This window comes from Alternaria arbusti, assembly GCF_024043155.1.
Source record: "Alternaria arbusti strain BMP 1465 chromosome Unknown scaffold_3, whole genome shotgun sequence".
Lineage (NCBI taxonomy): Eukaryota > Fungi > Ascomycota > Dothideomycetes > Pleosporales > Pleosporaceae > Alternaria > Alternaria arbusti.
In genome coordinates, this window is record NW_026249943.1 from 544,314 (window position 1) to 557,889 (window position 13,576).

At 53.3% G+C, this 13,576-nt stretch overlaps 4 protein-coding genes across 4 annotated transcripts; 3 read left to right on the forward strand and 1 right to left on the reverse strand.

Annotated features, from left to right (window-relative positions):
- Positions 1-218: 218 nt before the first annotated feature.
- J4E86_002803 (uncharacterized protein) lies at positions 219-1,416 on the reverse strand (the record flags this gene model as incomplete). The annotated part of the gene is made up of 5 exons (XM_051443360.1): positions 219-252; positions 304-893; positions 954-1,110; positions 1,159-1,294; positions 1,398-1,416. 5 exons carry the CDS (start codon positions 1,414-1,416, stop codon positions 219-221), a joined length of 936 nt encoding a protein of 311 aa, XP_051304855.1.
- A 352-nt stretch (positions 1,417-1,768) lies between these two features.
- On the forward strand, positions 1,769-4,762 carry J4E86_002804 (uncharacterized protein; the record flags this gene model as incomplete). The annotated part of the gene is made up of 1 exon (XM_051443361.1): positions 1,769-4,762. The coding sequence occupies one exon, from the start codon at positions 1,769-1,771 to the stop codon at positions 4,760-4,762; it is 2,994 nt and encodes a 997-aa protein (XP_051304856.1).
- A 2,486-nt stretch (positions 4,763-7,248) lies between these two features.
- J4E86_002805 (uncharacterized protein) lies at positions 7,249-9,620 on the forward strand (the record flags this gene model as incomplete). The annotated part of the gene is made up of 2 exons (XM_051443362.1): positions 7,249-8,467; positions 8,521-9,620. 2 exons carry the CDS (start codon positions 7,249-7,251, stop codon positions 9,618-9,620), a joined length of 2,319 nt encoding a protein of 772 aa, XP_051304857.1.
- An 888-nt stretch (positions 9,621-10,508) lies between these two features.
- Positions 10,509-12,036, forward strand: J4E86_002806 (uncharacterized protein; the record flags this gene model as incomplete). The annotated part of the gene is made up of 2 exons (XM_051443363.1): positions 10,509-10,610; positions 10,699-12,036. The coding sequence occupies 2 exons, from the start codon at positions 10,509-10,511 to the stop codon at positions 12,034-12,036; spliced, it is 1,440 nt and encodes a 479-aa protein (XP_051304858.1).
- Positions 12,037-13,576: the final 1,540 nt, after the last annotated feature.

Here is a 13,576-nt window from a genome sequence, read left to right on the forward strand (position 1 = left end):
GAAACAGACACCGACAACATGAGGAGACAAAGAACAACCGTTGTGATACCGACCCAAAGAAACGGCCTGCTGAAACTTTTCCTTCCTCATAAACACGACGCTCTCCTGGGTATCTCTACTGTTTCAACAATACACTCCCCCGTGACACCCCGCTAACGCCTCGATACGGACTGACAAGATTGTTCGGTAACGCGTGCTGCTCTTCGTGCGAGGGGAATTTACTCGTCGGCTGCGACAGCCTTCTTGCGGCCCCTATACACAATTAGTCATGAACATACTGGTGTCTCGTTCGATGAAACGTACCTCTTCTGGGGGACTTTCTTAGGCGCGGGAGCTTCCTCCTCGACGTCACTATCAGCCTCAGGCTCGACCTTGGCGGCTGCGGCCTTCTTGCCTCGGGCTTTCTTGGGTGCTGGGGCATCCTCAGCCATATCCTCGTCATCGTCTACTGGCTCTTGCTTGGGCGCAGCCTTCTTGCCGCGAGCTTTCTTGGGGGCAGGGGCCTCGTCCTCGCTGTCGTTGTACTTGGGGGCGTTCTTGGTCCTGCCACTGGCACGAGCCTTCTTGGCCGGAGGAGCGGGCTCTTCCTCGTCGCCGTCTTCTTCCTCAGCGACCTCTTTCTTGGCTGGCCGACCACGCTTCTTCGGGGCGGGAGCTGGCGCATCCTCCTCCTCTTCATCCTTGACCTTCTTGGCTTTGGGACCGCGCTTCTTCGGGGCTGGCGCAGGCGCGTCCTCCTCATCTTCGTCTTTGACGGCGTTCTTCTTGCCCTTGGCTGCGGGCTTCTTCTTAGGTTTCTCGTCCGCGTCATCGCCATCCTCGTCGTCAGCCTTCTTGGCTTTCTTCGCTCGAGGCTTCTTAGCACCTGGTCGGTTGTATTCAACATCCTCGGGCTGATGATGTCAGTAAAGCTGAGTCTGAGTAGTTCGTTGAGATGGTGTGAAGATACTTACATGCGTGCAGTCTGCATCTGGGATATGGCCGTTCTCTAGCGCGAACTTGACCGACTCCTGGAACTCTGCAGGCAACTCGTCGTAGCCGTCCACCATGTCAGTGTCGCCTCCGGACACCTCGATCAGGTTCTCGATCTGCTTGGGGGTAACGCATCCCCTGGACACATCAGTAAATTTGCTGGAAGACAGAGAATGGCAGACCTACCAATGGCGGTATTGCCAGCTGACATGCTCATGGATGGTGACCTGAACCGCAAAGCGGAACTGGCCCTTTGTGATCTTTGAGCCAGCTTCTTTGCATTCCTTGACTTGACAGCCGGCGCGGTTGTTAGGGGAGACCTCTGATATATGGTTAGTGTCGTCCTGATTGGCGTAAAATAGTATATCTTTCATGAGATCGGTAGATGGTTGGCTGCATAGGACTTGGGTTCATTCAGTACTTACCGACGCGATAGACACCCATAGTCGCGGTATGTCAGTGTGCTGTGTGGTTGGTAGAGGTTGAGCTGCAATAATTTGCGAACACGCGCGGGAGTGTTCTCTTATGTATGCGAACGTCTTAGGCTGCGACGGTCAATGTGTCCAGTCTTGGTTCAACTGCTGGAAATGTCGCGAAATGTTTGCGCGGGTCGACGCGTGAGGTCACTGGGGGGGCGCTAGTGGCAGGCAGCCTGGAGCTCGGGCGCTGATCCCTGTCCGTCACTTTAGCGCGTCTCGGATCTGGAGAGTGCAGTTCGTCATGATCCCAGTCGGAAAAAGTCAAGACATACCGCTGGCACGAGCATTCACCCTCACCCCTCGCCCGCCACCCCTCAATGAGCGCTGCGCATACATGTTTTCGCAGCGCCCTCTCACAGGCTTTCCGTCCGAACCCTCGTGGAATCGCTGCCCCCTGTTCCGTCGCCGCCTTCCTCGTTCCCGCCCTCGGTAGACGCTCCAAGCGCACCTTCACATCTGGGAAACGCCGCCCCGCAGACGCTCAGTCACAAACCCAGCTTTCGACACAGGATGGGGAAGATGTGATTATCCCAGTATATCCGCCCAAGCCCAAGGAACGCATCCACTCATGCATACCCTACCCACCTCGAGAGGTCCGTGATGATGTCAACACATGGCTCGCTGCCATTGAGCCATTCCTTCCGAACTACTTACGGCAAGAGCCCGGTGAGAAGCCAGAGAAGCCGATAACGTCACTCGACCTCGCCCTTTTCATCAACAAGGCTCAGGATGCCTCTGTGGACATTCTGAGCCACCTTGGTTTGGAGGCGGGGAAATGGCCAACGGTCATCTGGATGGTTAGGAAGCTCACGGAGGACGGGAAACGCTCGGACGACCTCACTGAACATCTCGAGCAGTATGCAAATGCTGTGTTACAAGGAGAAGAGCACCGGCCTCTGAAAGAGCTGACTGAAAGTCCCCTGCGCCTCCAACGAACCTTTCCGAATCGCAAGCTGCAGCGTACCCTGGATGCTGTAACATCCGCTCCAGAGTCGATCCGATATCCGCATGTTCCTATTAAGCGAGCCCTTGGACAGCTGTGGAGGAGCCTAGGGCACATGATATTGTCAGCTGCGGAGCAAGACCGTGGCGGGCAGGAGACTGTCATGCCGCGTGTCTTGGAGATGATTGCATACCTGCACCATCTGGGTTTCATGCCTGACTCAGTCTACACATATCGAAATCCCCTGGACAAGCATGCACTTCAACAACCTCCGACCCTTCACATGCTTTCGACCAAGATCTTGACAGCCCTGTCTGACGCCACCTGGAATGCTCACGAAGCTTCCGTCAAGACTGCCAAGAATCGCGCAAATGCCCACTACTTCCTCGGCCATGAGATACCTGGATCCCGTTACAAGGTTCAGGTCACAGAGGTGGCTCCGGAGCTATGGCTAGAGCTTTGTTTGTGGTCGTGTTTACACGGGGGTTGGACACTCGATGGTGCTTATATCCTGGAGAAGATGGCAGCCAAACAAGGGGACCACAGCTGGGCGCTTATCAGCTGGAGGGAGATCATGGAAGCAGAGCAACAGAAAACACCAGCACCACCAAGTCCGTGGAACTTGGTTCCGATGAGCGGGAATGCTTTGCCACGTGCAGAAGACCGCGCCCGAACCCGAAGGACGATAAGCAGCGAAGTCGTTACGGCTTTTGTCGATGGGCTCGTCAACCATATGCGACTGGGAGTCGGAGCTCGTGGTGCTACACCAGAGAGCCTAGTAGCCTCTATCAAGACCTTGAAGGATTTCTTAGATAGGAACAACCTGAGTCTCGGTTCCTCAGCTTGGGATTCCATCATGGTCCGGCTCATCGAGTCCGGCGGCTTCGTACCAGAGAAGCGACCCGAGCTGCTCTTGCGCATCTTCGAGCTGGCTCCAGGGTTCGGCACTGAGGTGGGCGCTGCCAACGCATCTGCTTCTTCAAGTACCGAGGTACCCTACTTCTTTGAGCCAACCACTATTCCACTCAGCATGTTGCACCGGGCCATGCGTGCTTTCATCAATAACGGTGACATCCAGGGAGCATTGACGACATTGTCCATGCTTCAACAACATACAGATGACAACAAACAAAAGTCTGTACAGGAGTTCTTCGAAATTCTTCGAAATAGTCCGCAGTTACGACAAGACGAGCCGTTCACAAGCCATCTTCCGCCGGTTGAATTCCCAGCTTTCGAGAACAAGATTCCCATACCTCTCCTCGCGCGGTTGCTGGATCTGGTTACCGAGTCGAAAATGTACGACGTGGGCCGTTGGTTGCTGTTTTCCGATGATCTGGACGGTCCCATTATCGGTCGCGAGTTGCACAGTCATCGCAGCATGTCCGCATCCGTTGTTCGCTTTGGCACAATGGCTGGAGAGAACGATCTCGTCTTGGACGTGATCAAAAGCGCTGGAACTTGGAACGAGAAGCACCAGCAGCAGCGTATGCCGGCTGAAATCTTGATAGCCTTGCTATGTTCTCAGATCAAACTTCAGAACTGGGAAACCATCAGAGGCATGCAAAAGTATGTGGAAGAGGCATCTACGTTCAGGCCGCGACCTATCATCATCTCAAGCTTTGTTGCAGAACTTCTTCGAACCTCAAATGGTCCCCGCGAAGCAAAGACACGTGCTCAGAACTGCTTCACTGGACTGCTCTTTGCATGGGAACAGATGATACTCAGCAACATCCGCGAGGAATTGTACTGCACACTGTCCATACTATCAACGGTAGATGATGAGTGGAAGGATTACTGCGCGCGGTTCCTCTCATTCTCATCCCGTCAAGCGGTCAATCTTTCCACAGATGACTTCAACCGCGTACTAAGCGGTGTGCTCGACGGATACGGCAGTGCCAAGGGCAAAGAGATCGTCGAGATATGGTGTCACCAGTCACGCGAAGTTTTTTCGCCCTACAGAGCGCCTGGTGGATTACCCACAATGCCACAATATCGTGTCACCAAGAGCAAAGAATACGAAGATCGCCCAGAAGACATTGAGATTGTCCAGGATGGTGGCGCCACGCTCATCCTACAGGGGCGAATCCACCCTAACCGACAGACGATCTGGGCCATCATTCGGAAGGTCCAAAACGAGGTGGAGCTCGAGGAAGGACGTGGCAAGGGGTTATCAAAGGCCACGCGTGCAGAACTGCACGATACGCTCAGATGGGCTGCGCAGATGCTCTACAATCTGGGTTTCGATCACGAAGATATCATTCGTGGTCTAGGCAATCTCGCACCGCTTGCCAAGCTTGAGGCTCCTGCCTCGCCTAGAGATATCTTCAACATCGAAGGCGCCGAGCCGGCACTGGGAGAGAACACGTGAGCTGCTTACTGCCGCATTGTCCAATCGCAACTGCACCGTAACCGGCTCACTTGTCCTTCCAGGGACAGAGAGCAGCTAAACGTATAAAGTCCGCTATTTCGGCCACTTGCATATAGCCTACCGGACTCTTGTACATACATACATTTGCGTAATGCTACCTCGAAGAAGAAAGGGCCCGAAGACGATGACATCTGAAAGTATGGGGACCCCTTGTCGATTTACCCCGTTGAAGAAAGTGAAGATATGTTGCGCGTGATCCAGATTTTCCGACCACAAACCCTGAATGTGTTCGTCGCTTCTAGGCTCCACCGGTACTCCACCCTGTACCAAGCAGAGCCATGTCAACGGCGGCTCGGCCAGACCGACCTTTGGGCATCTGCTGGTTTGACCGACAACGTTGCAGTCAACAACCCAACAAAAGGAATTGTTGTCTTTTGATAACGGGCCTCTCTGCATCTACGAAAATCGACTAGATGGTGTGCAGCTGCAATAGCTAGCCTCCGGGGTATACTTGGGTGGTTAGACCAATGAAAAACCTGCTTTGCATGTATGTACTCCGTATGTAGGCGTCCGCGGGCCAATAAGGAGCGCCCGACAGCCAATAGAAGTATATGCACATATGACATGTTGAAGATCGTGCAGTAAGCTTGAGAAAGAAACTCTAGGGTGGGTGGGGGAGGCAGCCGGGAGGAGGTGTGGAGGCGGTGGAAGTCTCTTCTCTACACGTCTTCTGTATTCGAGCGTAAGCTCACAGTAGAACTTGGGCGTACCCAAGTATGTACATGAAGTTTGGGATCTTATGTAATGGTCGTAATCATTGTCGGCCGCAACAACACGGCGCACTTTTGACACCTTCAAAGTTCGGATATACGTGGATGCCTGCCAACAAGATGCTTCCTCTCCAGGTACATGTGCGGACGCCCGATAGCCAATGAAGAGCATATGCACATGTGACTTGTCGAAGATCTGGGTATTGAATCCTAGCTCCGGGCTCGAAGAAACTCGACCCAACCGGAACGCAGTGGATCGGCCCACCAATGCACCCCGAGCAAGGTAAAGCTCAGCCTCACAAAAAAAAGACGACGCAAAAGTTGACGCAAGGTGTCCAAAACAAACAAAGCGGTTCAGCGGAGAAGGCTCCATAGTCATTGCACGGAAGAGGAAGATCAGAGCAAGCCCTGGAGGTGATTAATTCACATGTGCGATACACAGACGAGTGTCTCAGGGACAGACACCTGCATTGTGACAAGCAGGAGCGGCCCGCAAGTTGCTGTACCTTTACTGTTTGAGGCGCCGGCTACGTTTGCACCTCTTCACCGCTTCTTTGCCAGCGGGCGCCAACGTCAATACCAGCCCAGTGCATATCGATATGGGTGCATCTGGAGGGGCACAATGCCGGGCGACGTCAAGCGTACTCCAGTTTTGGCAGATCACGATCGCATCGCGAGGTCGGGGTCGCGTAGGCGCAAATTTCGAGTTGATGGGTTTGCTAGGGCGGATATTAAAGATGACGATGTAAGGAGAAGACGGGCAGCGGTAATCTACTCTCTGCGTCGTGCTGTTCGTCGCAGCATGTGCAAACCCGGGGCCTGCGTCTTACAGCCAACCAATAGGCTGAAGCCGTTACCGTGTATTAGCCCCGTGTTGCCTCATCGCTGCACGCACTGCGCACGTCCAAGTTAGTTTCAGTGGGGTTAGTTCGGCGAGAAACCAAAATTTCCTGGTGAGGGGCACGCGACAGGCGTTGGAGGACTGCGCTGGAGAGGCAATTGAAGAAGAAATTACGAGATACGTTGCGCTAGGTGTATAGAGCACCATGTCTTTGGCTGACTTGCATGTCGCATCGTTGCCGTTCATTGGTGCTGGATATGGAGTCATCGCTGCGCGCAAGGAACTAGACGCTCGGACTGCGATTCTACGCTAGTGCCGAACTAAAACTTATCAACATATTCTCTCACTCGCCCGCATTCTCTCTCCACACCAGCCCAAAGACGTTCAAGTCACACAGAAACATACCAGAAACACACAATAACCACATCCATACCCCTAACATCGTCGAGACAATGCCGCAGGCACTCGCTGAGCTCTAAACTCCTGGTGCAGCCCGCCCATGGGCTGCATCAGCCCGACAGCTCACGGAATTTCAACCTCTACGACGATACCAATACTACGACTGCGTGCAGTACCCTCTGCGCAATCTCGTCTCAACCAATTGGCAATCGTCTGGCCTGCGCCGCAAAACACCATCATTGTCTTTACTACTTGCTCAACGCTTGAAGATCGACGAAACACCAAGGGCTCAGCATAGTTCGCCAGCCCTTCCCCTCAGTACACCAAAGATCCAGCCGACGAACGCTATCACCCCTCACGATTCCATATTCCGACCGGCCACTCACTCCGACACCACCCCGACTTGTAACCATCACCCGCGACCCTTCACCACGCCTCCATCACTACAAAGACGAACTTCAAAGACATAACCGACCATGGCTCACCATACGCACGCTCGGTCGCCTATCCTCGGTGGACATAACAACCAAGACCGCAAACTCGTACACGAGACCACTACAAACACCAACGGCAGTGACCAGCGCTCTGCCTCGCCAGACACCGTCGTAGGCAGCACACCCCGTACTCAAGGACGTGGCGGTGACCAGTCGGCTACCGAAGGTGCCGCGGAAGAAGACGACGAAGAGGACAGTAGCACTGCCAAAGACATCGAGCTTGACGACGAGACGGATGCGGATGTACCGGCCATGCCCTACAGCTATCGTAGGGGAGGCAAGGGCAAGGGAAAGCGCCCTTCTATCCGCGTCGAGCCTGCAGATGACGACGAGTCTCACGCCGAAGACGACGAGAACGAGACAGTGCTCATGCCCAACAAGCACCCGGTAAACCAGCTACTAATGAGTAACAAGAAGCGCACCTTTAGCAATCTCTCAAGCACGTCAGTGCTGTTTGGTGACGATTCCACAGACCAAGAGTCGTTTCCCCGCCGCAAGCTGGCTAGGAAACTAAGCGCCGCCTCTAGCATACCGCTGTTAACCTACAAAGAGGACGACGAACCCCAAGTAAGCTATGAAAACGCTATTGAGAGCGACGATGAAGACTACAGCGGCGTCAATCTCGTCCCTGACGATGACGAGTCCGACATGGAGATGATGGAGCAACAAGAAGAGAGCTACATCCTCCAAGAAGAGCAACAAGCTACTACCCTTCTCAATGAGTATCGTGATGCTCGGCGACTCAGTCTTGAGAGTTGTTTGAGCGACAACATCTTCGATGTCACTGTCCCATTAGACGATACGTTCATGGCAAGTCTTCCCGACTATGGGTTCACTCCCTTCTTCGAGCCAGATGCTCTCCCTGCATCCCCTGTTCCTATGGCCAAGAGAAAGTTTTCAGACGGCTCAGCCAAGCGCGTCCGCTTTGACGATGACGTTCAAGTATCAGATAGTTCCAGTTCGGAATCTTCAGAGCTCGACAGCAGTGTCTTCCCTGATCTCTTCATGGATCAAGATAAGATTCCTCCCAGTTTGCATCAACTTCTTGAGATGGACTACGATGATGACAACGGAGACATGGCTTCTCCGCAGTCCGACGCCTCGTTCTGGGACTTTGAGCAGGGCGAGTCGCGCATCACTCAAGTCGATAACTCGGAAGAATCCGATGGCGAGTCATCTGGCGAATCCAGTGGCTATGAGTGTATGGTAGTGCCCTTTAATTGCTTTTACTCAATGACTAACGTTTCTCCTCAGCTGACATTGGTGACACCACTGACGAAGAAGACTTTGGTACCGACATACTACCACGCACGCCTAAGCACTCTGTTCTACAGCGACCGGCCTCAGCACCGGGCTCACGCGCTGCAACACCTAAGCCGTTTCAACGAAGCTCTCGTCCGATTGGCCGCCAAATTCCGCCGACTCGCGGCGTCTTCATTCACGACGAGTCTGACCAAGCCATTGCTGTCACTAACAGGTCGACCAAGGCTGTTGCATTCTACCGTCCACGCACGGTACTCATTCCGTGGATTCCTATGACCGATTACCAGAGTAGTACGAGCGGTACTGTCAACAACAGTCCTCGGAACTCCATTGCTCAACTCAACGCCTCCGACAGCGAGAACAGCAATGAAGTCTTCAACAACAATCTCAACACCGATATCATGCTTACTGGCATATTTGGGTCTGCTTCGGGCAACGACTTTGCTTTTGGAAACGAAAGCATTGGTCCCCCGGAGGCATTCTATCCCTTCGTAAGCATTTCTTCCAACGGTAACATGGGCCTCGTTGACGAAGATGAGGAGGGTTCTTCGAGTGATGAATACGATGAGGACCTCAACCTTGCCGACTTTTTGGAGATTGACACCGACGATACTGATGGAGATGAGTTCGACGATGAGTTCGACTTTACTGATGTGCCGGCTACACCGGCAAGCTCTAGCATGCCACATCATGGCTCCACCCCAGCGGCACCTTCCTCGGTCACGCCCAACGCACGCGCACGGGCCACATCAGACCTTATGCTCCAGCACTTCGACCGTGGCGTCGTTACTGCTTTCCGCAGCAACCAGAACCGTTACCGCGATGTTGCTTCTCTGCCATCGGACCCTGCAGCGCGCGCCTCCGTTTCCCGCCCTGTTCGATCTGGCAAGTCCGCTGAGGCTCTGATAACTCCTCTACGAAAGCGCACCCGGTCAAACAGAGTCGCCAAATCGCCTTTGAAAAACGGCACGACTATGAACCGTAGCTCACCCCTTTCCGGTGTCACCAAGGCTACATCACGGTTACAAAAGTCGGTCATGGGCTCTCCCACCAAACCCCATGGACCTCCTAAGATGGGTAAATTCTCTTGAGTGTGTAACCACTCCACAACCCGACGTGTGGAAGATCGGAAGATGGAACGACGAGTATCTGGATGGAAGCATCAGTAGTCTTCCACGGGGATGTACCGACGACTTTACGATACCCACGAGCTTTTGTCTTCTAGCTGTTTCAGCAGCTATGTTTTTATTACGCACGTTACATGCACTTGCATATTTCTCAAAAGTCCTTGGATCTTTGTTAGACGGTCCCGGATAAAAGTTGAGCGAGGTGCCTGGCCTTAGAACGGAACTTTCCATGCGGCAACGCGACGGCATCGTCCGGCTAGTGCAGCCTTATTTGCGTCTTCACGAGTTTCCTTTGTTTGGCCGGAGCGTTTTGGTTAAGTACAATGTGTTTTTACATCGATCTTCGCTATTCGTCTTGTTGCTTCCTTCAAAGGAGCCAAAGGTTTTCTGGGATGATACCACGTGTTTGCGAGTACGATCTGTATGGGTTCTGCTTCCTCTGGCGTTTGGGTTCACGGTTTGGCAGACTGTTGACCTAATGGCGTTGAGGTCGACAGATGGCTCACAGTCACATCGCATTCGGATCTCTTATGTATTTGGATTTGAATTGGACGGATGTATCGTGTAGGATTATCGGCATGGCAAGGGTAGTTTCTTGCTTAATCTAAATGTGTTCATCAACTTTATCGTGAACAAGCATGTGATCTGCAACAGTATTTGATGTGCCTCTAGATCTTCTAGCGACTCCCGGCTCCGTTACAGGTTCATCCTTCTGTTCCTGCATATGATGGCGCAATCATGGCGGGATGTCAGCATGCTGGCTGGGATGCTTAGCGTGGTGCGTCGTCTGTGCGCACCCTACGTCACACCCCGGCCCAGCTCCTCCCGCATGTGAAGATCGACGCGCTCGACATGCCAACACCAAGCCATGTAGCCAGCCGTGCCCACAAGACTGCGATGGAGAAACTCAAGGATGAATTTCGCGAAGATAGGTCACTTCTTCAGATCGCAACAGTAAGACACCTCCGCTAGGAGCCGCGCAATCGCGTTCTGCTGCAGCGAGTCCTGCACACATCCCCCACGCATGCTCACCAGTACCTAGGACGCCATCCTTCTTCCCCTCCGCATAGCGACGTCGCCAGCCCTGCTGCGAACCTATCTTCGCACAGTCCTCCTCTTCATCACCTCGACCATCCTCTTCGCCTTCGCGGTCGTCGCATACTCGTCCTTCTACTACAACTACATACCCGTACGCGGCATCTCCGTACCCGTATACCTGCAATTCGACCACGGTCCGATAATTCCCTACGCAAACGCGCAATCAAATGGCGTACCGACTGGCAAGCCCGCTAAATGGCCGTATGGCCTAGCCAACATACCTGGCTTGGTGGACCGCCAGAAGTACGATGTCGTCGTTGAGATGGAAGTACCGCGTAGCGATACAAATCTGAAAGCGGGGAACTGGATGGTGGGGTTGGAGTTCCGGGGTCCTACAACAATCGGCCAGGGTGTCAAACATCTACTCGGATGGGATGAGGAGTGGAGTGTCGAAGATCACAGTCAAGGCGGTGCACCCGGTGCCACGGCGGAGAAGGTCGTCACAGAAGGTGCTACGAGCGAGACACCCACGGTACTAGCCAGAAGTCGGAGACCAGTGCTTCTTACGTACCGAAGCCGGATACTCGAGATCATCTACAGGCTCATGCGCCTGCCATTGTATCTTATCGGCTGGCACACAGAGTCGGAACACATCGAGATCAGCATGATGGAATCGGTCATGTTCGAACCGGGATACCGCAACATACCGTCTTCGCTTCGCTTGGAAATACGATCGAAACTCGCTCTCGAAGTCTACCGCGCCAGCGTACGCATCAGCGCCAGATTAGAAGGGTTCCGCTGGTTGATGTACCGATACTGGCTCACCAGCGCCATAGTCGGCATTCTCACATTTTGGGGCATGGAAATGGTTGTCTTGCTCTTCACATGGGGTATTTTCACCTTGCTATTCAGCAGTCCCAGTTCCAATCCCCCATCCCAGAACGATGCGCACCAAGGGAAAATCAAGAAAGAAGGAGGCGAACCCTTCCCTAAACTCGAACCCGGAGACAACACAGAACCAGGCACACCGTATAGTGACACTAGTCGTACTTTCCCCACTCTACCCTCTCAACAACCGCTCTCGTATAGTTCGCCCAGTCCGAAAGAAGAACGGGGTGAGCTTAGGCTGGAAGATATTCCTACGAGAGAGGAACAGGAGGCTGATGATGAAGAGGATGATGATTTTATTCTGGAAGAGCCGGTGCCGAGGGGGGTGGAGAGGGAGGGTGTGTTTACGGATTCGGGGATTGGGACGAGTTTGGAGAGTAGTGTTGAGAGGGGGTTGGCGAGGCGGAGGAGTGGGAGGGGGAGTGGTGGTGGGAAGGACAAGGATGGGGGTTAGTTGCCGATGGGGGGTATTGGTAATGGTAGCGATAGTGGGAGGGGAATTAGGAGGGTCAGGAGGTGTGGGGCTTGTGAGGGGAAGGATGTGAGGAAGGTGCGGTGAGGGGGGTTTGTGCGCTACTGTATGGGTTGTGTTGTAGGTGATATATCCATTCCTCTGTATTCATGCTGTCTCTGTTCCCTGAGTACCTCCCACTATTACCCATCATTCTGCATCAATACTCTTGCCAGCATCAGACAGATCCTTTCAACCCGGGCTCGTGCTCCTTCTCAGCCTCTCCTTCCTCTTCATTGTCCAGACATCCGCTCGTCGGGGCATACAAACATCCACTCTCAAAGGTCCTTATATACCGGTACAGTCCCCTCGGGACACATTGGCATCTATAGTCATGACCCGTTAGTCCATATCCCCATACCGAAGACGGAGCAAAGAAGGAAAGAAGGAAAGACCAAACTTACATAACGATTATCATTACAATAAGCCGCACACAGCTCAGCCATCTGAGCTCCCTCTGGCCAGCTTTTCTGGCGCGGGTCGCAGATCCAGCTGCATTCGAACTCGGAGCAGTAGGGTGTTGGGATGGAAAGTTTGTATGGCGCTGGAATGACCCTAGATTCGGAGCGGGTGGGACGATGCGGTTTCGCCGCGTCTTTGGGTAGGTTTGGGATGGTGTGGTTCTGATGAAGACCAGGGAGGGAGGGAATGCGACTAGCGGGTGGGGGACTGGTGCCGATAGCACAGAGGGGAAGCTTTTGGGTGTGTTAGTAATGTTCTTCTTCTTTGTGTCTTGGTGGAGGAAGCTTAGTTGGTTAAGGAAACTTACATCTTTGTCCCCCTGGCAGAGCGCATTACAAGTCTCATGACCCAAGTGGCAGGCAGATTTGCAGTTTACAAGAGAACACGGAGTGCCGGATATGCTGCTGTGCTGTTCGGCTTGTGAGGCTAGTGGGCGGGCGGTGACGGTGAGGAGGGTGACGAGGAGGGTGGAGATTGTGAGCTTCATCTCGGTGGTGGTTGGTGGGTTGGTGAGGGGTTGTTGAAGTTTCTTTGGGGAAGTTGGAAGTTGGTCAAGTTGATTAAGTCTGAAATGTTTGGTGTGGAAGGAAGCGAGGGGGATGCGTAGGTTTATATACCTCCACACAGTTCAAGACCAAAGTTTGATGTTCATGAACGGGATGGAGTGCCGTGCCGCTTAACTTTGGTTAGGTGAGTTGGCATCCTAGATCTTGCTATTACTTGCGACAAGAAGTTGTATGAATGCTTGCTCTATTGGTAGGTCCTATGATAGATGCGTTCTGTGGTTGGTGAAAAAGGTGTGTGCTGAAGAACCCCGGTTCAGGTACCCGAACCAAACTTGGACTGTGGTGACGAACAACAAGTACAACAGGGGCATTGGGCAGAGTGAAGTACATCGAGAACCCTTGGTTCATGGACTTAGGAACAAGACTGTTGCAGTGGACTACACACGGGAAGTGTTGCTGTTACAGATTGAAAGGTTGAGAGCTACATCCTAGTAGCGGGCGATGCAGTGTGGTAG